Here is a 27765-nt window from a genome sequence, read left to right as displayed (position 1 = left end):
GTTGGAAGAACTGTTTGGGAAGGATTAAGAGGGGTGGCCTTGCTGGAGGAGGAGGCTTATTGATAGTACTCACACCATTCCCATTATCTAGCTCTCCTTCTCTGGCTGGTGTTCATGCATCAAGATGTAAGCTCTTGGCTACTGCTCCAGCGTCATGTCATGCCTGCCTGCATGTCGCAATGCCCCCTGACATGATGGTCATGAACTGTAATGAAATTGTGAGTCCCAAATTAAATGCTTTCTTTTATAACTTGGCCATGTTTTATCACAACGAAAGAACAGTAACTAAGACACCTATCAATTCTATCCAGTCTTTTTAAGTACCAGAAGAATCCCATCAAGGTCCAACTTGGAGAATCAGTGCACTTACTGGTACTAATTACTGAATATGAGTAAGAGAAGTCACTTATAGAAACATGAAAAACCCCAAAGCAACTTCACAACATGGATAACAATTCTCCATAGTTTCAAGGACAAAGTCCCAGGCCCCTACCCATCAACCCCCAGTTAACCTTCCACAATCTAGCAGCTTCCAAGACCCATGCAACTGGGGACAGAATTATATTCAGCCAGAAAGGAGGATGACAACTAAGACCAACCAAGCGAGGGTCCAATGCACTCTATGAGGAAACATCAAGAGTCAAGTTCGAGCTGAGGCTCTCTACAGCTACTCTGATGAAAAGGATGATGGCTTATGACAAAACCTGTGTAGACGTTTTCATTTCTGCTACTAGGAGCAGCCAGTGGGGTATAACAGAAAAATGTGCATCCTGTGCCACGTCTCCTCTTAACCACAGGGCACGGCTGAACCTGGGTTTCCGCAGCTGAGGGCTGCAGCTCCCCGCCACATCAGTGACTCTTGGGGAGAGCCAGCAGACTCTGGCCTGGTGCTGCTGATCTGGTTTGCTTTCTGCTCCAAGTTATTATAAACCACCTCCTCGGCAGTACCCCTCCCCCAGCCCTCTCACCACCAGTTGCTGAGCTCTTTCCACAGAATAGGTGATTCAGAATCGAAAGGATGATGACAATCAAAATCACAAGGCTGGAGTCGGAGGTATAGCCTACATGGTGTATGCTCACCTACCCCGCATGAGCCCTGAGCTGAAACCTAACATTTCATAAAAACCACTGTAGTTGTACACACCTTCATCTCAACTGGAGATGGCAGAAAGATAAAGGCGATCCTTGGCTACATGTTCAAGGACAACAGGGGATATATGAGAGCCTTTCTAAGAAAAAAGAAAAAAGAAAATCACAGAATTTTTTTCTGTGGGGACAGAATAATAGAAACACCCTAACATTAAGAAGTACCTTACTGTTCCATTCTTCCATGTGAACCAAGTAGCAGTCAAGAGGAGCACAACTGAAGAGACGGGGGTTCTAAGTCTCAAGTTCAAGGATGCCTCAGTAGGCCGGACACAGACTCGTGGAGAAACTCTGCATCTGGAAAACACTAAGTCTCCCACTGCATGGACGTGAGAGTTACTTCACCTGTACTCAGCATCTACCGGCACTCACCCACCTGGGGGAGAATGAGTGTTAAGACAATACACACGAAGGTTCTTTGTAAATGCTGTCACATGAAAGTAAGTGCTAGAAACCTTTAAAGCAAAAACAAGCAAGCAAGCCAACAAAAACCACATACCGCAGACAGAGGCAAATAATTCTGTGCCTCCTCATGGTAAATGGCTTGTTAGGAACGGGCCAACTCAGGTAGTAGTTTTGAGCAGATCAAGAGAAGCAGAGAGGGGATGAAGACAAAGGAGTTGGGAGCAGGAAGGAGCAAATGTGAGCCATGGAATTCAACGTGGTGTTGCTCTTTGCTGCTTGGAAACTTCTAGGACTTTTCAAAATAGCGTTGTTTGTGACAAAAAAGTGTCCCATGGCTCAAAGACAAAACAAAACCAGTCACTTAAAACACAGAAAACATATACTGGTGATCGGCAGGCATTTAAACCAATGGAGAGCACTAACTGGAGGAGCTTTCGTCTGTGCCCTAAGGTCAGCAGGTGGTGGCTGGGAACTTAGGTCTGAAGAGCAGTCATCTCAGTGATCTGGAAAATGAAGCAGTTGACCTAATGACCTCTAAAGACTCCCTCTGGCTCTACAACTCCCAAGACTGCATTATTTCCTCTGAACTCAGAGGCTCCACCTAACAGCTCCTCAGTCTCCCAGAGCATCTCCAGACTCTCCCATCCTGAACTCCACCATGCTTGGGGCTCACAACCAGCTGTGTGTGCATATATGCATGTGTGTGTTTCTTTTATTCATTCAAGCGTGTGTCAGGCTTTGGAGACAAACAAAGGAATGGTAAAAATCTTCTTTATCAGTAACTGGATAGACCTGAAAACAATAGCTCAATCTGGTGGGTCCCACATGAGAAAAACCCGGAGACACTAGAGAAATGAGCGTGCTAACTCATACAACTGGGAGAAAAAACGGGTATATGTACAGCAAAAGGAAATGAAAAGCTACCAGGACCTAGGAGGCAGAAGACAGACTAAATACCAATTTGGAGGACAAAGGATAGACCCTAGGGAAGCAAGGACTGCAGCTTCAGAAACAAACACACATTAATTCACACTGGGTAACAATTTCTGCTGGGTGGAGAGCACCTCCCTAATGCTGCCTTCAGACTAGAAGCACTCTAGGAGAAAGAGTAGAACTAGAAGTTAACGATCTCATTAGTAAGTGTTTCCAGCATTCATACTCTTGTACCTGGTGCATAAAAATGCATGTAGGCATATGTTTAAACTATGAAGTAAAAAACGTTTGTTCCACAACTACCTTTGTAGCGTGCTAAGGTGCCTAACACAACAATATGCTCTCAGGGAGTCCAAAGACCTGGTTTGAACTTCAGCTCTACCATACAAGAGTTGTTCAACTTGGACAGACTAATCTCAAAGTATCTATTCTTTCCTTATACAACATAAAGGGCTGTTAGGTGTTTACAGAACACAGCATTAAGTTCCAGCTTAATAAATAAACACTGGCTATTAAGACATAATAGTTCCTGAAGGCTGGAGGCTGTTCAGTCATTGCAATGGATACTGTAACACTGACAGAACCCCTCACAAAAAGGAAATGCTACATGCTTTACTTTTCCCTTTTGGGGGATCATGTTGTTTGTGTTTTAGAATTGATCAGTATTCTTGCAAAGGTCCTGAGTTCAATCACCAGCAACCACATGGTGGCTGATAACCATTACAGTAAGAACTGATCGGTATTTAATGTGACTTTGGGTCATGATGTGTGTTAGGGTCCTTCAGATCAAATTAAGTCACTAACTCAAGTGACATCACGTGTTACAGCAGAAAGTGAAATGGACACCAATCACACAACAGACAGCTCTAGAGGAAAGCACACACAACAGCAGGATGCTTGGTTGGACACACAGGGGACACACAGAAGTCCACCTTGTTCCCTAAAATGATGTATGGTTCAAGTATCAGAATCAACAGTCTTGTCCATTACTCATGCTCATTCCCAGTTAGACCCACATCAAACATCCAGGGTGTCTATGCACACAAATGTGCTTGCCTATGCACCAACTGTGAGACCCTGGGTAAGAAGCTCCAGAGGTGAAGAACAGAGACTGGGACACTTGAGAGTCTGGTAATCTTAGGTTCAATCGCAGTTCTCTCCGCTTCATGACGTAGCTGGAGAAAGGAAGCCACCCACTACCAAGCCTCCAGTCACTCATCATCTGAAAAATTCAAGTTTTCACTACAGATACGTGATTTGCATCTTGGCAAGCCCATTTCCACAACTGACAAAAATGATCAGAGGAAACCGATAGATTAATGAGTGCAGCATCTTTAGCTTACTGTGCAGTCCGGTGCTAGATACACACTTAAGTCACAAGGCCCTTTCATGGTTGACCGGCTTTACAAACCTTAGGAAAAGTTCCAGCGTCAAGAAGAGAAACAGGAAAGACATTCATTTATTAAGTTTTTCGTTCCAAATATGAAGCAGAGGGACAGTGGGATTCCAGAATTAAGCCAGGAGCCCCAGGGAGCTTTGCATTGTTTTCTATGCTTGTTGTCTATGTTTTCTCAGCTTGGTACTGAGATGAGTGGTGCAACATTTCTGTTATCTCAAAGCTTGTAGTCAGAGGGAGGAGGATAAAGTTCAAGGTCATCCTTGGCTACAGGGCAGGTCCAAGGCCAGGCTAGTCTACATGATACATCTCAAAAAAGACCCATGCTAATTTACCATGGGTGTGGAACTGAGCACATCCTAATAAAAGTATACCTTGCCTTAAAGATGTGCCCTTTGGCTGATAGCCTACCAGGAAAGGTGCTTCTAAAGGCACACTCACAGAAAGACCCAACATTTTCTGAGGCCATATCAGACTTAAAAAGTGATTCTCTGAATGAAGAGAGTACACTCTCTAAAAGTAACCCAAATGTTGCAAACTCAAATGTTACCGATTTAACCCCCAAAGTGGACAGGACTTTTTAAAAAACTCAAATGTTACCAGTTCACCTGAGAAGCAGATAGGGCTGTTTTAAAACCTCAAAAGATACCAATTCACCGGAGAAAGTGGGCAGGGTTCTCCACCCGAGCACCAAGGCTCAAGAACAAAATCTGAATTGCAATTTGGCATAAAAAGAAAAACAAAACAAACAAACAAACAAAACATGCTGGGTCACAGCCTTCAGAACCGCAAGGATAAAGTCACCTTCGCTCTCTTCCAGTTGCACCTCTCTTCCCCAAGATGTTCCCTTGTCTTTCAGCCCCAACCCCAGCACACTTTTTACTTTTACTGAGTGTCAGGTGGGACCCTATTAACAGGATCATGAGTAAACGATGTGTCAGAACAAGTGGACTGCAGAAGTCACTCACTGCACAGTTCTGGTGTGGATGAACGTTTCTCCAAGGGCTCACAGACTGGAAACCTGGTCCTCAGCACAGTGGTACTCAAGTGACAGTATTTTTAAGGTCTGTCCTTGGAGGGGATTCTCCCAGGACCCTCAGTTAGTTCTCATGAAATGGTACCTTGACAATCTGATCTCTCCTCTTCTACATACCGCCCATTCCGACGCCCTCCACTCTTAGTAATTACCAGAGCTCTATTGATGCTGGCACCACGAGCTTCACTTCCAGAACTGTGAGCTTAATAAACCTTTTTCCTTTTTAAAGATATCTAGCTCCTGATGAAGTTCATATAGTATCTGATGAACACATAATGTCCTGGGTTCAATCCCTAGAAATGCCGCTTCATCTACTTCATTTTAGTAACAGGAAATGCTTTAAGATAAAGTGGTTTTCGGCCATAGAAATGTCTCATTGACTTAACAATCAAAAGCAAAAATGCTTAGGCAGCAAGGGAGATTTACTCCTTATTGTCCAGAGTTCAAGCAGTTTTGAAAACATGAATTTCCTCATTAGTCCCTCTCACTCCGCATCTGAACTGCTTACCCTAGATGACTGTTACAAACTATCTAGAATTCAATGGCCCCCACTCAGCTTAGAGGAAACAGATCATGCTTTCCTTCTCCACTGAGAGATGCCCAGAGTGTGCACATGTGTATCGTGTGTTTGTATGTTGTGTATATGTTACCTTATGTGTGTATACGCATGTGCATATATGTTTCCACTTAGAAAATAAATGCTGAGCAAGTTCTCTGGGTTACTGTTACTCTGCTGCTATTCCACTAACAACAAGCAAGGCAGGGTGGCAAGGAGAGTGAGGTTTGAGCCATGGAACCCAGGCTGGATTACTGGCCCCATCATGTCATAGATGACACGAGGGCTGGGAAACAGCAACCCCAAGATCCTTACAACAGAGCTGGTACTCAGAAAGTGAGCCGTCACCATTACTGGTGGGATAACACAATTAGCTTAGACAAAAGGACACACAATGAATTTACCGTAGTGTTAAAATTGGCTGTGACACTACCTTCAAAAAAATCCAAATGCACCGGGGAATTGATAGAGCCATAGAGTCTTAAGTCCAAAGACCCAAACTTGGCCACATTCCAGAACCTTTACCAGATCGGCTTTCAAGAATTATAAATCAAATAATCACTGTCGTAATTTTAACCAAACAGCTGAGTGCAAACAAGGTTTAAAAGGGGGACTGGAGGAGTGTCACTAGACCTGAGGTATTTTCAGTCTTTCAAAAGTAAAGATAGTAGGCCATGGAACCTAGAATGAAAATCTGGTACTGCTACTTTTCCAAATCAGTATTATTTCTAATTTCATTTTGAATACTAACCCTTAGACCCCAAGATTAGTATAGCTCTCACCTCTTATCAAGAAAAGCTTCTTTTGGCAACAGATAGAGACCATAACAGGAAGCTACAACTATTCAAAACGTGAAGAACAACTGATTGTGGAGTGCCCAGCCCCACTGAATACGTCTATAACATTACCCCTACATTTAAGGTTCAGGGAACATCACAGAAAAGGGAAAGACTGCAAGGGCCAGAGAGGCCCAGGGAACCTTACATGAGAGTGTGTCTTCTACATGACAGGGAAGTTACAGCCATGAAATCCCAACAATATGGCCGCCCTAAATCAGGCCAGAATGATCACAACACCAGCTGACAAGCCAAGGTGGATGGGGAAATCTCATGTTCTCCCACTCTTAGATGAAGAGCTACAGACAATTAAGACTACTGAGAGGGGGAGCATCAGGAGGCCCTTAACTGTAGTCAGCTCTAAACACACATAAGTAGAAGCAAGAGTAAATGGAACAGTATATGGAACAATAATATAAAAAGAAAAAAATGTAGTAAGAATGGCTAAAAAAGGAAACGGTAAAGACAAATATGAACATGAGTGAAAAAAAATCACTGCATTTCATCAGACTTTCACAAACAAGGCTGTTATAAAATCAGAAGAAAAACTAATTCTGTCAGTATCCAATGGCTGCTTTTTTTTTTTCCCCATCAGGAAAATTAAAACAACAACAACAACAAAATGTTGAACCTAAATAGCTAGATTCAGCAAAAGCTCATTTTTCCCCTGGCTCTACTGCACATGGCTAACATACCTGGCATGTTTTAGGATGAGTCTGAGGTAGAAAGGGCATGAACTAGCCGAACCACCTCAGTCTAGCTCAGTCATCTGTAACACGAAACCTTGGAGCTGCCAAGAGTATGTCTGTAGAGTGCCCGACACAATGGCCACAGCAGACTAGATGCTTAATTGTAGTGTTTTTGTTTATAAATCTGATTTTGTTCCACTGCTTATATACAAAATGCAGAAGCCTTGGGGCAGTGACAGTGTTATTTGACTTGGCACTGCTCCATGTTCTGGGAGGCAGTGCATTTACTTGCTTTGCTGTGAAAAATATTACTGTTATTAAAGTAGGAGCAGCTGCTGGGCCAGCGGTGAGCAGCTCTTTTGATTTGCACTCTGTGGAAATAAGGAGCACCTAATTTTATGTAAACGCTACTAGTGTGAATAAACATCACAAAAGGGGGAATGAAATTCATAAAAAATAAATGATTAATGAGATACAATGGAAGACCCACCCCCATATCTTAAAAAAAAAAAAAAAGCAGACTTTATTTTTCTTCTTTCATTTGTAACTGGGTACTGAAGAAGCCATTCCACGGGAGCAAAGTAATTCTTCTCTGTCTTGGTTACTCACACTGGGAGAAAGCCAATCCAGCCAAAGAGAACCTAGTCTGCTAGTCTTCCATCCATCCCGGGTACCTATGAAATGTTACTGAAAGAGTGCCATGTCATCACTTTGGATTAGACTGTTGGTCTTTCTTGATCACATCTGCAAAGCTAAAACTGGGCAGCACAGTTCTCTAACCACAACCCTTCACAGTACCCCAAATAAATCGAGTAGAAGGGTCAACGAGAGGTAAGACTTGCAGAGGGAAGTGTGGAAAAAGTACTATCTTCCAAGTGTTACCAGATAGCAGGCATTTACCTATTATTTACCTACTGGCTCTCCCAACACAGGGCCTTTTGTCTCCATCCAACTCTTACTTCAATGACATAAAAGGAGGTCAGGAACCCTGGGTCTCTGATCCAGCCTTGCTGGGTTAGTTATGCAGCTAGCCTCCTAACATCTCTAAGGACCACCATGTCAGGGTGAGAAGGAAGCTTACCCCAAACAATCACAGGCCCATCACCGGGCCCAAAGCTGACCAAACCATCTGCTGATCCAAGCTGGGGACAGTCTGAGGTTTCCTATATGATGTGCTTTTCCCACACAGGGCACAGAGATACCAACTAGTGTCGGGAGATTATATAGGATCAATAGTAACATTATCTGCCAGTAATCTAAAAATGAGTACTGCCTTCATTGCCTGTCATTCTTCCTCTCATGTCCACAGAATATTCTACCAGTCTTTCCAACCAATCCAAATGCTGCTTAACTAGTTCTACTGGCGTTTTTCTTTGCTTTATGTACATATCTATGGGGGGAGGGGTTAGAGATCTGTAATTTGCAAAAAGGACCAAATGCACCTTTGTTTCCTGGGCTCCAGCATCCTATGCACTAAGGACTGGATGACCTCTAGCTATTTTTCCAGCTTTGCTGAGCTCACACCATAGTAAGAGAATTATCACCGTTATTATAGCCCACTGCATGCCAGGTATGTTCACTACAGCCATACTAGTCTGAGCCCCTGGGGCACGAGGTCACAGAATACAAGGTATCTTTGCTGTGTTAATAACGGAGTTGGGAAGAGCTTATATTTTCTTCACATCTGGCAGGGGAAGAAATGGTCTCCATTAACTTAGCTAGCTCTTTGCTTTCTGCAGTAGTTGGCACCGAATTCCAACTGCTTTGTGGTTCTTACCTCCCTGTGCCATAAGGTTCTGATTTTGTTTTCCTAACTTCTGGGTGGCTAAATTGGGTACTGTCTTATCAAAGGGACACATATTCTAGTTCTTTGGGGAAAATTATACCGTAGCCTCAGCATTAAGATTCAGTTCTTATGTAACTGACCGCAGCCAGCACCGTGACACGGGGCTGCACAGATGGTGCTCAGGCCCAGGAAGAGTCCACTGTGAACTCGTACATTTAGCTAAAACAAGTGGAGTCATGTGCTCCTAAGCTGAGCCACCCCTACTCCAGATACAATTAAAATTCATTTTACTGACACTGCAGCAACTCAATGTCTTGACTAAAAAGAAAGATCCTTTCTACTCTAATGCTCCTGCTCCAGACCAAAATAGAATTCCTTGTAGTCTCAGTGCTTCAAGCTATAATCAGCAAAGCACACTGCATTCCAGGTAGGACCAATGCATATGTGCCTCCCCCAAAACTGACAAAATCAAATATCTGCATTCATTATGTAACAAAACAGCTTATTACCCCCATGCCCCAACGAAATCAAAAGAACACTGTTGTACAGAATTTGATGCATCAACAGAAGGGACCCTGCAGATATATGGAAATAAACAATAAATTAGCAGTGACTGGAGAAGGCATGGACCGTGAGGCTGCACAGGATGCCCATCAAGCTAGCCTGAATCAGAAGGCAACGCCAGGCATCGACTCCCTCACTTAAGGGCTAAGTATACAGTAACGCTGAGCTAGCAGTTTATTTCAGCTCAAAACAGCTATGACCATGAGCCACAAATGGCCCAAATCTTTAGTTCTACCCTGGTTCTCCTCTTGGTCCCATCTGGGCCTCCATAACCCAGGTCCTTGAAGCACACAGGGTAGGTGCTGTCACCTGACCTCCTCTTCACCTATGTCTCAATTACATAACAATCTAATCCACCCACAGTAAACAGCAATGATCCTGAGGATAAGAGCCATCACATCATATCACAAATACAGGGATTGCCATGCCAGGCAGTACTGAGAGCTTTACATACAGACTCACTCTTTCCGTAAGGAAACAGACAGAGAAAGCTCTAGTAACCTGCCCAACAAACATATCCTAGAAATCAAAGACCTGCAGTTAACCTGGCAGGAGCATCACCATCACCAACCCATGTGTCATTACTGGTCCATTGGTAGAGCCTCCATCCATTTACTTACTTACTAAGGAATGCTCTGGCCTCTCCCTGCCCTCCTGCCCTATGGGAGAAGCACTGACTATACAGACTTTGATATGCACTGGCCACCTTTACCAGGTCACGAAATCACTTGATGAGCGCCTCATCGGCTTTATCTCCTTTGCTGTGCAAAAGGACACCATTTATCAAAAGAGAAAACAGAGGTTTAGGTATGCTCCCCAGCACTATCACTTACTCATGATTAAATAACACATGTAAGAATGGATGTGCCAGGAGGTCCTCAAATGACTAGGTGATGTGTATATGGAAACCAACACGTGAGGTTTCATGGACCCCAACACGAGGCACTTTGCAAATGCCCAGACATTCTGAACGTCCGATACAAATGGCTTTTGATGGAAACCTCTTAGCCCAGTATCAGATGCGCCATGGCCTCACACAACATGTTTTTAAGAGACCAGCACTTAACCCAAAGACTGGAATGTACAAAATGAGCTTCCTAATGTTATGTTAGGCTTATTCCCGGCTTTCTCTCTAGAAGCTAGAGGGTAGTGCTGGAGAAGAGTCCCAGCAAAGTACAAAGGGCACTAGATAAAGAGTCAAAAAGCCCTGACTTCAACCCCCTGCCTAAGTTTCTCCTCATCTTTTGACCTTAGTCTCCACACTGAAAGCAACAGGACTGACGAAATCTGTGCGGGTCCTAGTAACTCATCAGTTTTACTCCACAGGAATGCAAAACTCGGAAGTTTCTTCTGGCAAACAGTAAGCTGAGTAAGATTAATACTTTGCTTCTCCGCTTTTAGGTGGCTGTAACTGGCAACGCAAGCACGTGATCAGTGGAAGATTATCAGCACCACACTGCTGGCCTGATCAGTTAACAGCCCAAATCAAACTCACAACAGAATGAGAGTCATGCTGAACTACCCTAGCAGAGGTGTCCACCAACATCTCCGTCATATTGTAACTGGTTATTAGATACTCAACACGGCTTCCACGGACCTCTTGGGATAAAGCCTCCACTCAGTCAACCCGTGGCAGGATACTACTCAAGTTCCCTTTAGCGCAACTACATTCGGTTATTCCTCAGCAACAAGTATCCTGTAGAAAGGAAGGCAGTGGATGAGAATGGCCAGGCAGCTGAAGGACAGGCTCTAAGAAGCGTCCTGCACCCACGACTCCCAGTCGCAGTTCTTCAGCCACAACTGTGGAGGTTCACAGGCAAAAGGCTGACCAATGGTTCCAGAACACATATGCCACGATGGAACCGGAAGCCACCTGGCCTTTTCGCAGCTGACCAGCCTTACGTAAGACTGCTGGCAATACCATATCTGATCAAAACAACAGACTTTTAAGGGAAAGGCCTAAGAAGACTAAAGCAATTGGCTCGCTTTTTCTCCTCTCTCAAAATTTTATTTAAAAATTGTGAAATATATAGAAAATAAATCTGGTTTTAAATTCAAATATCCTATATTGAAAGTCCAAGTCTGTTACCTATCCTACCAGATCATCTTAGACATTGAACCTGAGCTTTTATTCGGATATGAAAGGATGATGCTAACAGTAACATCGAATTGGCCTTTTATTATGTGAAGATGAAAACCATGTTTTTAAAATCCTAAAGATGCATATGAGGGCACAGGCATTAGTGTGGAATATAGAACTGACAGGTTCGTGCCTTGCTCTAGGGTGCAGAAGTTGTGGCACACAAGGGAAGCTGCTTTCCCCTTTCTGTATGCAAACAGTCATTGCCTTCGATGGATTCTGAGAAAACATACTCTAATCACTCACAGACTGGACTACAGGCTTGGCCTCCAGAGCCTAGACTACAAAGGATACAGGCATCACAGGAAGAACTGTCTTTTGTTGGTTTATCTCCAAGAGGTCAGGAACAGACCCAAATACAATTTCTCTATTTTAGGCAAAAGGGCCCACAGTCACTTTATCTAAACCCTCCAGAGAAGGGCTTTGTTGATGTTGTTTGTTGTCTAAAACAACACACTCTTTGAAGGTGACTAGCTAGCTCCTGAATATATTAAGACCCGGCTTTAGAATTCCTAGGTGTAGGAGTCCACAGATTAGCACTAGAGACCTAACCGTACTTATCAAAGACCAGATCTCCAGGCATCAACATGAAAGACAACACCCAAAAGTGTGATCAAAGCTTCAAAGGGTAGAGGAACAGTCACCGAGGAAGTCTGACTGGTGTGCAATAATACTCTAAGTTGGTCAAGTTGGTATTAGGTCCCAAGTTCATTTCTGACTGGCTGTGAACCAAATATACACACACACGAAATATATAGTTATCTGTAAAAGCAACCATTATCAATAATAGGACAAGCATTAAATAAGAGTATGTACACATGGGGGAGGGGCTAGAGAGAGAGTGTTCTCTCTCTCTAGTTAAGAGCACTCGCTGCTCTTACAATGGACCTGGGCTTGGTTCCCAGCATCACATGGTGACTCACTTCCAAGTTTAGTTCCAAGGGATCAGTCTCACTCTTCAGGCTTCTTCAGGCAACAGGCACATACATGGTGTACAACACACACATGCAGGCAAACACTGATATACATAAAAATAAATCTTTACAAAATATAGTGTGTGTGTGTGTGTGTGTGTGTGTTTGTGGCCAGCACACAGTGGAAACATCAACACCTGACAATTGTTGCTACTGTTAATTTCAAAGAGACCTCTGGCAACCTTTAATCAAATGATTCTAAGCCTTCAAAAGACTGAGTTAAGGCAAGTCTCCAAGCCAAGGCCATAGCTGACAACCAGCTCCCTTAGAAAGGCTTTTTGAGGGCACCTTGTAGACAGCTACTCATCTCTCAATCCCCGAGCCTAGCAGTAAAATGCACTCCACAGTGTGTGTACCGACTAGATAACAGACTGAATTATTTAGCTCATATTGCTTTGATGAATTTCCTGTATTAATTCTCTCATCTATGAACTTAACCTTTCTGTCCTATGAAGAGTTACAGTTTCTTACACCATTAGCTTTCATAGAAGTATCCAAATAATAGCCCCAGTACTGAAGCAGGGCTTGGCAATGTGACTGCCACACAGATGCTCCTCAAAGACATGTTGAGCAGATGCTACTCATAGGTCACTTATGTAAGTTCCACATTTCAATCTGAAACCTACATCCACAACCTTGATGAAATAGCATACTTGAACATCACTATTAAGAATTCCCTGGAACACAGGCAGAAAGAAAAGCTACCTCTTCACGAGAACAAAACTGCAAAGTACGACAAAAGTAAGTCTCATGTATGCACTACAAGGTCAATGAAATATGACTCTGCAGACATTTAGAATGTGTAACTGTGTAAAGAATTCCCTAACTCATTTTCAATTTTCTTCTCAGTAAAGTGGAGATAAGAGCAGTCCCACTCCCTTCGTACAGTTCACTACAGAGAGGATGCATGTAGCCCCACACAGCCTACTACAAGTGACCATGTATCTATCCTGTGTGCTTACAACTGCCTTATATGGAGCAGCAACTAAAAATATGGACAGTTTATCTCCTCCATCAGCACCAAAGTAAAATGCTAGCCCTGGATCAAGTAACTAGGCAGGCCCCCAAGGACTATGATATGCTCTCCTTTGCATCCAAGGACCTAAGTATTGGCCACTCCCAGTCTTTAAAGGGAGACCACAACCCAGTGTCTTGGTCTGTGTTCCTAAAAATAGCTATCTGCTCCTTTCTCAAGAAAACCTTGTCTTCTGGCCACTTACCCATACCTTCCAAAGGGTCACAAGCAGAACAGCATACACAAGTATGCTCTTGTTCCTGGATACGCCAAGTGTTGGCTTTGTGCTTGGAAACACTTATAGGCCAGGATGAAACCTTAGCAAAATTCCAGCTGATCCGTTCCTGCCTCTCCAAAGAATGTGTCCCAGCCAAAGCATGACTGTCCAAACCATATGTGTCCTTCAGCCCTACAGGGAAAGCCTTGAAGTGAGCTCGTTGCCTCTTCTTTCCATGTATATCTGATTCATTTCCCAAAGTGCACATCCCGGGGGGGTCAAACTTAGACAGCAGCATCTGCACCACAAGATGCACTGTTTGACAGAGGTACACAACAAAGGGGCAAAGTGTCAACCCCAGATTCATAAATTTGGGACTCCAAGCTTGGCGCTCTCACAGGTTTTTAGCTGAACACCATGTATATTAATTAGTCATATAGACAGCAGACAAAGTCACAAATAAACAGGAAATTCTTAACTACCAGAACTAGGAAAAGACTTGTTTCCAAACAGAAGTCCAACCTACCCAAATTACTCCCTATTCTAGAGTTTCCACATCACCAAAAAAAAAAAAAAAAATTAAGTACCCAAAAATCCTTTTCTAAGAATAACCACAAAATAACACAAGCCAAATTCTTGCAATTTCCAAATCTCTCACTTGTGAAGTGTATGCAAACAAGATATCTTGGTATGTGAACATTTTTTTCCCTTTTGTCTTGGGAGCAGTAATTCTTGCCCCTACCCCCAATCTTTCATTTTTGAGACAGGGTCTTCCTATTTATCCTTGGCTGGGAACTTAAAATCCTCAATGCCAGCACAAGTCTCCAAGTGCTGGCATCACAGTGTGTGCTGCCATGTCTAGAGTAGGTCCCCTGCCCTAGCACTGTTTTGAAATAAGGTCTTCCTATGCAGCCCTGGCTGGTCTGGAATTCATTAGGTAGACCAGGCTAGCTTAAAGCTTGTGGAGAATCATCCTGCCTCCACCGCCCAATGGCTAGGATTACAGGTAAGTCTCACTACACCCAGCCTCCTATTTCTGATCTACTTTAAGAGGTCCATAATAATGTAACTTCTCCATATATGTAAGCTTGGAAGGAAAAATAAAAATTCAACTGTGTGATTATCCAACAGTAAGAAACTAAACATACATTTCATGTAAAGAAAAGGTCACAGGAAATCCAACCTCATAGAATACAATTCAAGGGTTAAAAGATGCACACTGAGGAAAATTATTTCTTAACCAATTCTGTACTCAAGTTCAGAAAAAAAAATGACAAAATTCTGCTCCTAATTACAAATGCAACTTCTACTGGTATATTTTTGAGACAAGAATATATCAGTGTATTCTAACATGTCACTTTCGAGCTTTCTAGACTGGTTACAATTCCTTCTCAAGTTCAAGGGTCTTAGAGAGAGAAAAGAGGAGGGGGAGGAGAAAGAACACCAAAACAAACAACAAAACCTCATTTGTTGCATTTGCACTGAAATGTAGTTACCTTAAACTAAGATTAAGGCAGATGCTTGTCTGGCATTAGCCCTATTCTAAAATGTTGCTCCATTATGCACACATAACCCCACAAGCAGCACTCCAAACGCCCTTATCATCTGATGCACAAACAGAATACAGTAACACTATCTGAGTGTGCAGAAAGTCACAATAACTGACAGCTCTAATAACAGGCACTGACGAAGTTATCTGGAAGGAAAATAACCCCAGTAGAACCAACGTAGAACCCTTTGGAGGCATATCCACTTAGAAACGGAAAAGGATGCCACACACTTCTAGATGAGCATGTTTCAGCTTCTTACAATTACATGTGACACAATCACTGTGAGACTGAATGCCTGGCAACTCTGTTTAATCCCTGATACTAACCATCAGGCAACTGACAGGTCACTGGGCGAGGAGTGAGGGGGGCATTACCTCTGGCTTTCAAATGCACTTAGTTAGGTGGTATTTCTCCACCCATTTCAACCTTCATTCCATCACTCAACAATGACTCCAGAGAAAACTCTAGAAACAACCCTAACTGGAATAAAACAGACTATTTAGCAGCTGGCAGATAGGCAAAATGGGACCCTGAAACAACAGAAGTCTCCTGCCTCCTAACATTTCCATACTTTATACAGCCAAATACCACTTCTTTATACATTAGACAGAATGAGTACCAAGCCAAATCCAGGCAGAAGCTCAAGATTCCCTACATTACCCAGGATTAAATAAATAAATAAATAAATAAATTATGGCCTTAAAAAAATAAAAAAATTAAAAAAAAAAAAGAGCTCCCTAAACCTCAAATAAACCAAGCATATAATTCTCATGGGGAAACCCTCTTCCTGACTACACTGTCGTTTTCAGCCAGGATAGGCCTGGCTACTTAGGATGGGAATGATGTTTAGGGGCACTGAGAAACTGTGCTGAGTTTCTGGGAAACTGCCTTATTTTCACCGAGATTCTTCAGGTTTAAGTATGTAGCTGTCAACCTGGGTTTACGGATTTCTCCTCACCCACCCTACTCAAACATTAATTCATCCAAAATTTAAAAGACATAGCTTTGCCCTTCCCCCTGCCCCTGAACATCCATCTGCTGGAAGGTCCAGATAAGCAAAGGTCCAGAAGCAAAGAGCTTCTGGTCCCATCTACCAGTCTCATCAGCTCTGCAGGCGGCCCTGGCTACAGTTCTCTCATCAGAACCTTAGGAGTGTCCTGCGGATCTGGTGCAGCAGCCCTGAGTCCTAGAAAACCAAAGGCACTGGAGCAAGGGGAGCAGGGCGGGGACCTGTTCGTATGGGCCTCCTTCCACCTGGCCTTTTGCTCACTGTAGGCACAGGAGACTAGCAGACACAGGCCAGGGATGGCAACAGTCTCAATTCGAGTTCCCTTCTACTCCTTTGGGTTTTTCCATGAGCCCTTATCTCTACAGCTAAGCCTGCCTGGTCCCGCTGGGCTGCCGAGAAGTGCATTCAGAGTCCATCTCCAAGTCGCTGGCTGGTGACCTTGGCCACGCAGCAGCCTCGCCTCTCTGCCCTCGGTGGCCTGATGCGATGTACTTTGCGGGTTAGGAAAGGGTCACAATGATGTGGAAGCGCTGAGCAGACTGCCTGGCACCCAGATAGGGTGCAAGACAGATAGAGGATCTCTCTTCTACTCAAGCGTCCAGAGCTCACTCAGTCCTTCCCCACGTCAGTCCCCGGGCTTTCAAGCCTGCAGGACTCCGGGAAAGGTCGCCAAAGGGGACAGCAAGGGCTGGGGGGGCTGCCGGAGGGGGTGTGGCTCCCCCAGCCGCCCGGCTCCCCAGAGCCCCAGCCCACCCTGCTGCCAGGCCGCCGCCTACCTCCTCCAGCAGCGTGACGGTGTTCCTGCAGTTGTGCAGCCGCGTGGTGAAGCTGGACGTGGTGGGCGAGTTGTAGTCCTCGGTGGTCTCGGCGATGAACTCGGACACGGAGATCTGGTCCGGCATCCTGCCGCGGGAGGGACGAGACACAAGCGGGGGCGGGCGTGAGTCACGGCGCAGGCTCCCGGGGCCGCCGGGCGGCTCATGAACGCCACGCGCGCAGCCAGACCCGCCGCGGCGCCCGGCCTGGCGCGCGAGGAGCGGAGCGGAGCAGAGAGGAGCAGAGCGAGCGGCGCGGAGCCCTTCAAATTGCGAGCGGCGCGCGCGGGCGGCGGCCGGGTACGCGCCTCCCCGAGCGCACGCGGGGGGGGGGGGGGCGGGGCGGGGCGGGGCGGGAGGCTACGGGACTGGGCGGGGCGGGAGGCTCCGCGGCGCCGACGGGCGGTGAGTCCGGGCAGACCAGGCGCTCGCTCGCTCCCGCGGTGCGGCGGGCGGCGCGCCCGCGCCGGTCACGGGGACAAACACGGAAGTGCTCTGCGCACGCGCCGCGCCTTCCTCATCCCTCCGCCGTCTCAGCCCCCCCCCCCGCGCGCCTTCTCTCCACCCCCCCTCCCGTCTCCCCCATGCTCGGCCCCTACCTCTGAGACACCCGCGCTGGTGCTCGTGCCTGTGAAGTTCGGTAAGCGCGCCCCACTCCACGCGCGCACACACACACACACACACACACACACACACACACAGCTTCCCCCAGTCTCCTCCAGAGCGGTTACTTCAGCGAGCTGGTTACGCATGCTTTTTGCAAAAAAGGGACCCTCCCCCCAAAAAAAAGAAAAGTTGTACGTGTTCATTTCAGTCCCGAGTGGGTGCAAAAAGAGAGGCCAGGCTGAGGCCGGAGGAACAGGGGCGCAACCAGGCTGCCCCCTAAACGCCAATGCTGTACCAACGCAAAGGAGACAGGAAGGACTGTTTTAAAATAGTTTAATCTATATCGTCGTGCAATTTTTTTTTTTTTTTCCTAACCCAGAGGAACAGCAAGGGTCAAGACATGCAAAAGTATTTCTCAGGTGCAAATGCTCTTCACTGCTAAGTACAAACTAAGTTTCTTCGGAGAAAAGTACCAATTCAGCCCCAGCAGATATCTAAAATAACCATCTAATTTCTCACCACTGACCAAATGAAGTTGATTTTTAGAACAGTAACAACAAAAACCACCAAGGCCTTCGGAAGTGTCTCCGATTGGCCTACAAGAAAGCTGGTCTCCATGCAAGCCTCCTTTGGACGGCAAGCACTGAGACCCACCCTAGCCTGCCTGCTCACCATCCTGAAAGGCTAGAGGTTGTGCTCTGGTCCTTCGGTCCACATGTGGCTCAGGGACCCACGGTGAGGACTTTTCTTGCGTGGGGACCAGCAGGGAGAGGAGGATTACATGTCGGAGAGTTAACTGCCAACAAATTCTGAGATGAGGGATGTCAGCAAGGGCAACCAACATTCCTGCTATCCTGAAGTTTGCTCTCCAGCAGAGGACCAGACTAATAGGGAACACCGCGGAGCAGAGGTATGAAAATGACAGGGCCATGCAAAAAAACATGCTCAGAAAAGGCTCCTGTCAAAGTGAGCAGGAAAGAAAGGGAGCAACCATGAGAAACCCTGTTGGCTGGGAATCCTGCACACCCAGTTGCCTCACGGGAAAAGTAGAGGATACGAACACTCACTCTGAAGGCCGAGTTCAAGTTCATGGATGAGGACTTGCTCCCTGAATAGGAAAAAATTATGTAAAGTGTGTGCTGTTTATTACCCTGGCTTAGCCAAATCCGGTCTGTGCCTCCATGGAGGTTTTTTCCTCCATGCTCTCCAGGGCTGAAAAGTGGTTCAGCCTACTAAAGGAAGAGCTTTCAAAGAAAGCAAGCACAAATAAACACTTCCCTGGCAAAGGGAAGTGTGAGAAATACACCTTTAGGGTCATTCCTTAAAAAAAAAAAAAAATTAAGTAAATTAAGGGGTAAACACAAATGAGTACTTTCTTCCCTCAGTACTTTGAAAGTTTGGTTTGGGACAGCTGGAGGGTGAAGCGCTTAGGGGGAAAATAGGCAAGAAGAGATTGGCAACTGATGATCCATACCTGGAGGGTCAATGGATGAACTCATGTGCCATGGCTGCAAGATGTACCTTGTGAATTATGAACAACCCAGAAGGAGATCCTACCTCATTTCTCACAGCATCTGGAAAATTCTGGAAGTTGGAACAAATATGACCCTTACCAGCTTGGACTAACTAAGCTCCCTGAGCCTCTGTAATCATAATCCCATGCTCTCCCACAGAGCACTGACGGCAAACCAATGAAAGGCATCCCTCTGAAAGGACCTGTCTTCCTCTGGGCTGTGAGGGAGGCTGGGCTTTGATATTTAGAGCTGTCATCTAGTACCTGTCACTTCTACTAGGCTGGCAGCACTCCTCCTTTGTGTGTGGTATAAACGGTAAATATGACCTGTTATTCAGAGCTGAGACTTGGTGAATAAGTGTGCCGGTTCCCAGAGGCCTTGGATTCGACAGCTTTCGTTCCTAATACCAATATGATGTGTCACCTTGGGTTTGGGCCCCATGACTTAAAATAAGAGAGTAAGTAAGTCAAAATGACCACACGGAGCTCTCCCAGCTGGAGCTGATTTGTGCCTACACTCAGCTCTGCAGATGAAAGAATAAAGATTATTGCAGCAAGCTAAGCTTGACGATTTGTAAACAGCCAAGGATTTCTTTCTTGACTGAATTCACCAGAGAGCCCAAACTGCTGCCATCAATTGCTGTTTCAGTTTCCTCCAAAGATTATGTTATGTATCTGCTCCTCCCCTGCCTCCTCCAGCACAATGAGATATTGTGCTCTGGTAAGTATATACCTCCTTAGACTGGTCTCCAATTAGAATTTCAAAGCTTCACACCTCAACCCACCATTTCTGGGGGTCATGGATCATAATCCTCTTTAAATTTGAAACCATGCCCTAGTGTAAACCATCTGTACTTCCCATTTTTCTCAAATACTCTGAACACCATTCCTGGATATCTGAAGGCAAAGAGAGTCTGGCGTGGGCAAAACTGAAAGGCTGGGTTTCTTTACAGGGAGCTCCCAGAAATACACACTATCCCCCCTCCCCCCCAAAAAAAGTGCACACAGACTTGAGCTTCTGTGTACGCAGCTTTATATAAAGCAAGCATCATCTATGTTGTCATCATTATAATCCCCCCCTCAAAGGCTGTTCATTACTCCCGGGCCTCTCATTCTGCTAAGCGCTCCTCAGAGCGTCAAGACAGTCATCCTGCAAGGATGCTTTGTGTCCCTGAGTTGAAGCAACAAGGACAGTAGAAGCTTGTTCTGGACCACAATAGCACTACCAACCACCGTCACCTGGGAATTGACTCAGTCACATTTCCAGTCACAAGCCTTAGGACCCGAACCAAAAGGACTCACCTACAAGGTGACTGACAATGATCCAAAGTCAGGGAACTGGAGGTGGGTGGTCAAGGGTGCTCTTTAAGCCTGAAAACCCATTTTTGCCACAATGGTAGCCAGCCACAGCACTCATCAAATCCCTCGTGGGACCAGCAAAGGAAAAAGGCTTCAGGTTCCCAGAACTTGAGTTTGTCTACTCTGTAACTGGCCTTGTGTCCTCATATGTAAAGTCAGGGTAATATGATTGTTAGTGGAAATGAGAAAAGATGTGAATAGAGATGTTGGCACATAGTGAATTCTCTTTGAACGTTTCTTGTATGAAGCATGACTATAAATACATCTCCTTTCATCCTATAACTCTGATATCTCTAAATGAGTCACCCGGCGATGGAAGAAGGTGAGAGGGAAGAAGAATTAGAATTCCCAGACCTGGGAATCTCAGATGTAGGAAGAAGTAGTCTTTGGAAGAGTTGCTTATTCATGTAAGAGGCCAGACTCCTGAGTGGATGGTTCTGGATTTTGGAAGTAAACAAACAGGAAATGTCAAAAAGGATGAAATCCTGTCAGGATCAGAAAAGAATTATGAGGGCCAACATGAGATGGCTAAGGGAGCTAAGTCCTTGCCACCAACTCTGACAACTTGGGTTTAATCCCTAGAACCAATGATAGGTGTGGAGAACAGCACTCTCAAGTTGTCCTCTGACCACATGCTTACATGGCATACATGTACCCAGATACACATACACAAATAATTCCTCAGGACCAAAGCTCTTATAAAGGGCCAGGAAACTTCTAGGGGATATAACAAAGGATTCCATTCTCTGGAAAGAGCATTGCTTTACACATCTTCAAATGAGAATGACTTGGGCTCACATCTCTGCCACAAAGCAGCTATCAGACCTTATTAAGTGATTTACTTCTGTGAGTCTTGGTTTCCATATCTGTAAATGGGGGGAGGGGCTGAGGAGGCAGAGGATGACTGGGGAGACACAATGATAGTGCCCATCCACAAGACCGAAGGAGCTAAGGAATATAAAGTACTTAGCAGGGCCTAAGACATCCTAAGTACAAGCCATCTCTCAGATATTATTATGGGAACTTGAAACTCTTATGTGGAGATAGGAATCCTGATATTTCTAGCTGGTGTTCCCTTTTTGAATCCTCATGGCAACTTCATATGTAAGTTTTAGTTATCCAAAGTTTACCACAGAGAAACCGAGACTGGAGTACAGGACAAGACCCTACTACCTGAGGCAGGCCAACCCTATCCTTGGCCTGGCACTACACCAGTAGTACACATGCAATAACTGAAACCGCCACTTAGTCCCAAGGTACAACCACCACAGTAACATGAGCTGTGAAACCCAATGACATCGTACTGCAAGTTTATATTCTTGAGCCTGACAGACCTGCAAAAAGTGCTCTCTTTACTGTATGGAGCTGTACAGCGATGCTGTCCTGGATGCAATATTTCCTGACACAGGCAACCAAGGAAAGCGTCTTTACGCATTTCGCTTGTTAACTCATGGATTTGTTTTCTATCAGCTTGAAGAAAATACTACGGGAAGTGAAAGCCCTCCCCAGGCAGGAGTGATGTGTCTGACTCCACATGTTATTCTATTAGGCTCGTGTTACCCTACTCTCCATGAAATAAAGGCTGTTTTCTAAATCGTGTTCTTTGTACAAGTGTTTCCCAAGTGCACTCATACAGTTTTGTGTAATATTTTTAAAAGGCCTGTTCTATTTCTCATTGTACTTAATTTAATTTAAATACGTCACATAAAACCACTAGAGTATTCTCAGTAAGAGGGGAACATAGTTTGTCTGGAGACACAAAAACCCTTCTATTCTACTATTCTATTCCATTTCCTACTCTTCCCTCTAAAGGAGTTAGGAGGGAAAAGGCATGCAGAATGCTTGAAACCCAGAAGGCTCAGAGCTTGGGTCTCAAGTGAATGAACTCAGGACTGTATTTCTGTTCTGTCCTTTAAAAGACGAGTAGCAGTCAATAAATGCAATCCCGTTATGCACCTTGGGCTGTTGGGTCACTGCAGTCATGGCCTCACTTAACATTCACAGCAACCTTATGGACTCTAAAGCATGCCAGTATAGTGTCCTGGCCCTGGTGGTTAGCCAGTGTTCCACAAGCTCAAAAGAGTGATCATAGACAGGTCCCAAAGCCCCAGGATAACTCTCCTGCCACAGTCACACATCTTTCCCCTCTCCTGTGAGCCCAGTCTCAAATGCAAGCTTGACTGATCTTGGAAGCAGTCCCCTGGCTCCATCTGAATATTCTCAATAGAGCCCTCTCCCTCCGTCATAAAGCACAGAGCAATACCAGCTCATTTCCAACAGACTTCAAATTCAAGTGTACTCTGAAAACTGAACTTCCCATAGCAACAAGTAGCTCGGTTAATCTCAAGGGCTCGGCTGAGAACTCAGATCTTCCTATTGAGTTTCCTGCACTACCAAGTTCAAGATTGTTAATTCCCTGTTGGCTCTCAAGAAGCCTTGTCCATCTCTGTCTCATCTACAGTGCTCGGGAATGAAAGAAAGGACAGCAGGGTCCTGATGTTTCAGGCTTGACATTATATAAGCACTGTCTCCTGAAACCTTCACAAGGACCCAGTGAGCTGACACATTTGCAGCTCTGAGAACTGCAGGCACACAGCCTGCTCAAGATCAACAGGTAATAGGTTGAGCGATGCTAGTCAGCCTGTCTGACTCCAAACCCCGCAGGCTTTTCTTTCCCTATAGAAAGTTCTGCCTAGTACAGGTCACTGCAGGCTCCCTATAAATGTGTTTTAGTCTGTACTGGTTCCTTTTTTATGAGAGGCATCATTCCCAATATAAGCAAAATAACCTCCAGAGAAGAAAACTTGTGGTGTTTTATAGGATTTCTAAAATCCTACAACCTAAAGAAGTCTGGGATTTTTAAAGTCTCATTTTGTTTCTGCAAAAGAAACATACCCCTGAAAAATGGTGGACTACTAATATGATATCCAGGTTTCTCTTCATCTTGAATAAACTGGTTTTGCTTTAAATTTAGCTGATCACACTTAATCATGCCCACGTCTGCGCTATCTCAAGATAGAATGCACATCTTTTATGGCCCCCTTCCCTGGCTCCTTTGCAAATATTTTTATTTCTCCACTCTCCTGTAACTTCCTTGAAAAGGCAGAGGTGGGACACCCACTCGATGCTAGAGCACCCTGGCCCCAGATGCTTAGGAGTTATTTATTGGATGACGGAAGGATAGTGGCAATGGATGAATGAAGGAATGAGAAAATGTCGCCAAGGGAGGAATGTGAGAAGACTGAGGACAGGAGAAATGAAGAGAGTAGAGATACTTCCAGTATCTAATGCCCCACACCACAGGCCCAGAGATAGACATGATTTACACGATAATGTGTTTTCCGAAACCTTCATTTTCCAGACAACACAAGAGATTTCCAAGCAGGCAAGTGTATGGGAGCCAGGGCCAGATGTCCTGCCTCCCAAGAGTTACCCACTTCTCCATGAAGTAAAGACCTGGTGAAAACAAACTCCCATGTCTAGTGCAGAATGTTGATCTTAGCATCAAAGTATCAAGGAATGCTGTAAGTGTGTGTCTGCTATTAATAACTGTAAGGAGGGCTGGGACTATTGCTCAGGGGTAGGCACTCACATACTATGTGTAAGTAGGTAGAAACACAGCTAGACTGGGCGGTGGTGACACATGCCTTTAATCACAGCACTCGAAAGGCAGAAGCAGGAAGATCTCTGAGATCAAGGTCAGCCTGGTTTACAGAGTGAATTTCAGGACAGCCAGGGATATACAGAAAAAACTGGTCTCAAAAAAAAGAAAATAAAATAAAAAGAAAGGAAGGAAGGAAAGAAAAGAAAGGAAGGAAGGAAGGAAAGAAAAGAAAGGAAGGAAGGAAGGAAGAAAGAAAGAAAGAAAGAAAGAAAGAAAGAAAGAAAGAAAGAAAGAAAGAAAGAAAGAAAGAAAGAAAGAGAAAGAAAGAAAGAAAGAGACACATGTGGGGCATGGTAGCATGTGCCTGTAACCACAGTACTCAGGGAGGCTGAGGCAGAGGCAGACGGATATCTGTGTGTTTGGGGCCAGCCTGGTCTACAAATTGAGCCTAGCACAGTCAAGACTATGTAAAGAAACCCTGTTTTGAACCTTCCCACACACACACACACTGTACCAGTATAAAATGTAGCATACTGTCCCTTAACTAACGCCTATAATTTGAAGCAGAACTCCTATAATTCGAAGCAGAAGTGACAGTACTCACTTCCTCTCTTCATTCTCTCTTCCCCATCTTATTACCACCACCACCCTTTTCTTTCCTGTGCTCCAAAGCCAATACATGTAATCCAGGATATCCCAGCTACCATAGAGTGAGTGAACCATAATCTTTTCATAATCATACCACCTTCTCCTCTCATCTCAAGGCAGCCCTCCAACACACAATTCAGGTCACACTTCCTCTTTGTTCTTGTGATTAGCACCCAGGGTGGTGATTTTCAAAGAAGGGATCACTGCCTTCCAAGCACCCCTTACACTTTTTAGTGGGTGTGCTGGTATTAGGTTGAATCACAACAGGCACACTTTTGTCCCACTATTTGCAAACAGTCCGTGATCTTCTCACTGTGTGACCTGGATCACCTGGGTTCAGTGCCAACATTGTCACTTAGCCAGGCTTGTTACCTCAGGCAAACTACCTTATTCCAAATTTTTTAACCTTTAAAAGGAGGTTTAAGACAGGACCTCTTTTGTAAGTGTGCTGAAAGGTTTAAACAAGATTATCCATGCAAGGTGCTCAGGGCAGTCCCTAATATGTAGCTACTGCTATCATTATTGAAATTCTAAACAGGCACTAAGTTAGATTGTTCAGGGATGAGAAGCATACCTAAGACAGAGCCTATTGTTAAGAGGTTCTGTGTACACAGAGAAACTGTTCAAATACACACACGCAAAAAAGTTCATTTTAAAATGTGACCAGGCAAAGGTGACTTGCATTTCTAAGTGTCTGATACAAAGCCCAATGTGTGTATGTGGAATGAGAGAGTCAGAGTCAGAGAGACAGAGAGTGTGTGTGTTTACGTGTTGAACATGTTCCGTATGTGTGCATGATGTGTGTGACTGTTGGCACTCATGCCACAGTGATAGAGCTCAGAGAACAACTTCCGGGAGGCTATCCTCATCTTCCAGCTTGCGTCAGGGTCTCTAGTTTCTGCGTAGGCCCACTGGCCAGTTCTCTTGTTTCTACCCCCCATCTTGCCATAGGAGCACTGGGACTGCAGAGGCACACTAGCACATCCAGCTTTTTGACCTGGGCTCTGGGATCCATAACATCCCATAACTCAGTGATTTTTCTTAACAGCATTTGAGGACTGAGCCTCAGGATGCTACCGCTGTGCTTCATGGACTACTGAGAAGCCCAGAGCTGCTAGAAAGGAACGCCATTAGTCCTGGGTGGCAGGCCCTTCTTCATGATGCTCTCTATCAATCGGTTTCTCTTTATTGTTTTTCAGAAATGTGACTCTACCCTCGATATACCTGGACCACTTAAGAATGACCCGTATCATATTAGAATTTTAGCAGTCTTGTAAGATATAGGGCATTACTTCATTTGAAAAAGAAAAATTGCCCACCTACTGCAGAGTTTTCTTAGCATATGTTACTAGGTTAGCAACCTTCTCAAACGCAAACATTCCAAATCATGCCAGGGATGCTAATTTAAAAAACAAAACAAACAAACAAAAATTTTAAAAAACGTTTAAAAATTTTTCAAATTGTTAGCAAACTTTTTGACAAATGCATCTGGTTTCTGTTCCATTTTTAAATAAAATTTTGTTTTTGAAAAATCTGTTTTTGCTCTGGCCTTATAGGTGTAGAAGAATCATATATACTAACTTATACAATTTCTGGGTGGGGGAAGGAGCTGGTTTGTGTGAGCACATGCAAGTGTGTATGACAGGCTCCGGAAGTGTTTGAGTGCATGTGTTTGTGGGGGCAGAGGGTGTATAGAGGCCAGTGGTCAACCCTGAGCACAGTTCCTTGGGAACCATCCATCTTAGTTTTTGAGTCAGTCCATCAGTGGGACCTGGAGCTCAATTGATTGGATAGACTTAGTGGTCAGCAAGCCCCCAAGAGCCTCCTGCTTTTGCCTTTCTAGCTCTGCATTACAAGCACTCACCATCACACCTAGCTGGATTATAGTCACACACCATCACACCTAGCTGAGTTACAAGCACACACCCTCATACACAAGTTCTGGAGACTGAACTCAGGTATCCATGTTTGTTCAGCCATCTCTATGGTCCCCAAACTGCTGCCTCTTAATAGACAGCAGAGGCCCAACTGCTGAATGACTTCCAAAGGTTCATTTCAATCTCTGGGGTCTGTTTTACTTCTTATTATTTATTGTGAATATGTGTGCGTGAGTGTGTAAATAAACAGGCCTCTTTTGTAATGTTTGGGTTTAAGAACTAAACTCTACGTACCCTCAATTAATTTTAGCACCATAAAATTACTGTAAGTGCAAACAAAGCTTTAGAAAACTGCTCACATTTCCCCTCTTGCCCTATCTACACCCTTTACTTTTAAGACTATCCCACCTCTCTGATTCTATGTGACTCAACAGGCCTCCCTACCATGAAGCTGCAAGTTAAAGAAAATCTCATCTCCCCCTAAGGCACTTCCATCAGCGACTAGAAAAGGAATTAATACAGGGATGGAAGAAAACATTTGTAAATCATACCTCTGAGAAGGGTAGAGCCTCTAAAATATGTAAACTCTTACCACCCATTTACTGAGTTGTTTCTTCTTGAGTTGTGCTTCCAAAGACCAGCAGCTCACAAAAGACAACTTTTATGAAGATAGGTCTCAGGCAGGGAAATGGTTCAAATGACCCAAACAAAAAGACAAGCATCTGATTTTAAAACCGGCTAAGGAATTGAACAGACATTACTCCAGGTAGACAGTACCCACGAGAAGATGTCCTGCATTAGTCACTGTGTGACTGTACATCAGAACCATGTCAGTCCTACTCACCAGAATGGCTACAGTCGCAGGTGCTGCTGAGGAAGAGAAGCTGAGTGGGACATAATCTGAGACAGCCTGGGAGCACCACTTGACTCAGCAATGCCACTCTGTATAGACCGATAACTCTATACACACCCTAAACCCACATGTGCAGTCTTAAGATCTCAATTGGACAGGTATTACCTCAACCAGGCCCCCAAGGGTGTGAATGTGAGAGAGCTGACCCCATCACTTGTCTGCAAGGGTATGTATGTGT

At 44.7% G+C, this 27765-nt stretch overlaps 1 protein-coding gene across 9 annotated transcripts in view; it reads right to left on the bottom strand.

Annotated features, from left to right (window-relative positions):
- The window catches only part of Asap1 (ArfGAP with SH3 domain, ankyrin repeat and PH domain 1), a 312808-nt gene that overhangs the window by 216444 nt on the left and 68599 nt on the right, over nucleotides 1–27765 (bottom strand). For 7 of the 9 annotated variants that reach the window (XM_060389353.1, XM_060389357.1, XM_060389356.1 and 4 more), the window contains exon 3: nucleotides 17029–17155. The exons of 1 other annotated variant lie outside the window; for it this stretch is intronic. In XM_060389353.1, coding sequence (XP_060245336.1) covers nucleotides 17029–17155 — 127 coding nt within the window. Of the gene's footprint in view, nucleotides 1–17028; nucleotides 17359–27765 lie in introns of those variants that run through there. One more of the 9 variants, XM_060389355.1, reaches the window with a different exon arrangement.

Source organism: Meriones unguiculatus, chromosome 8 (genome assembly GCF_030254825.1).
Source record: "Meriones unguiculatus strain TT.TT164.6M chromosome 8, Bangor_MerUng_6.1, whole genome shotgun sequence".
Lineage (NCBI taxonomy): Eukaryota > Metazoa > Chordata > Mammalia > Rodentia > Muridae > Meriones > Meriones unguiculatus.
This window is presented reverse-complemented; position numbering and strand designations above follow the sequence as displayed.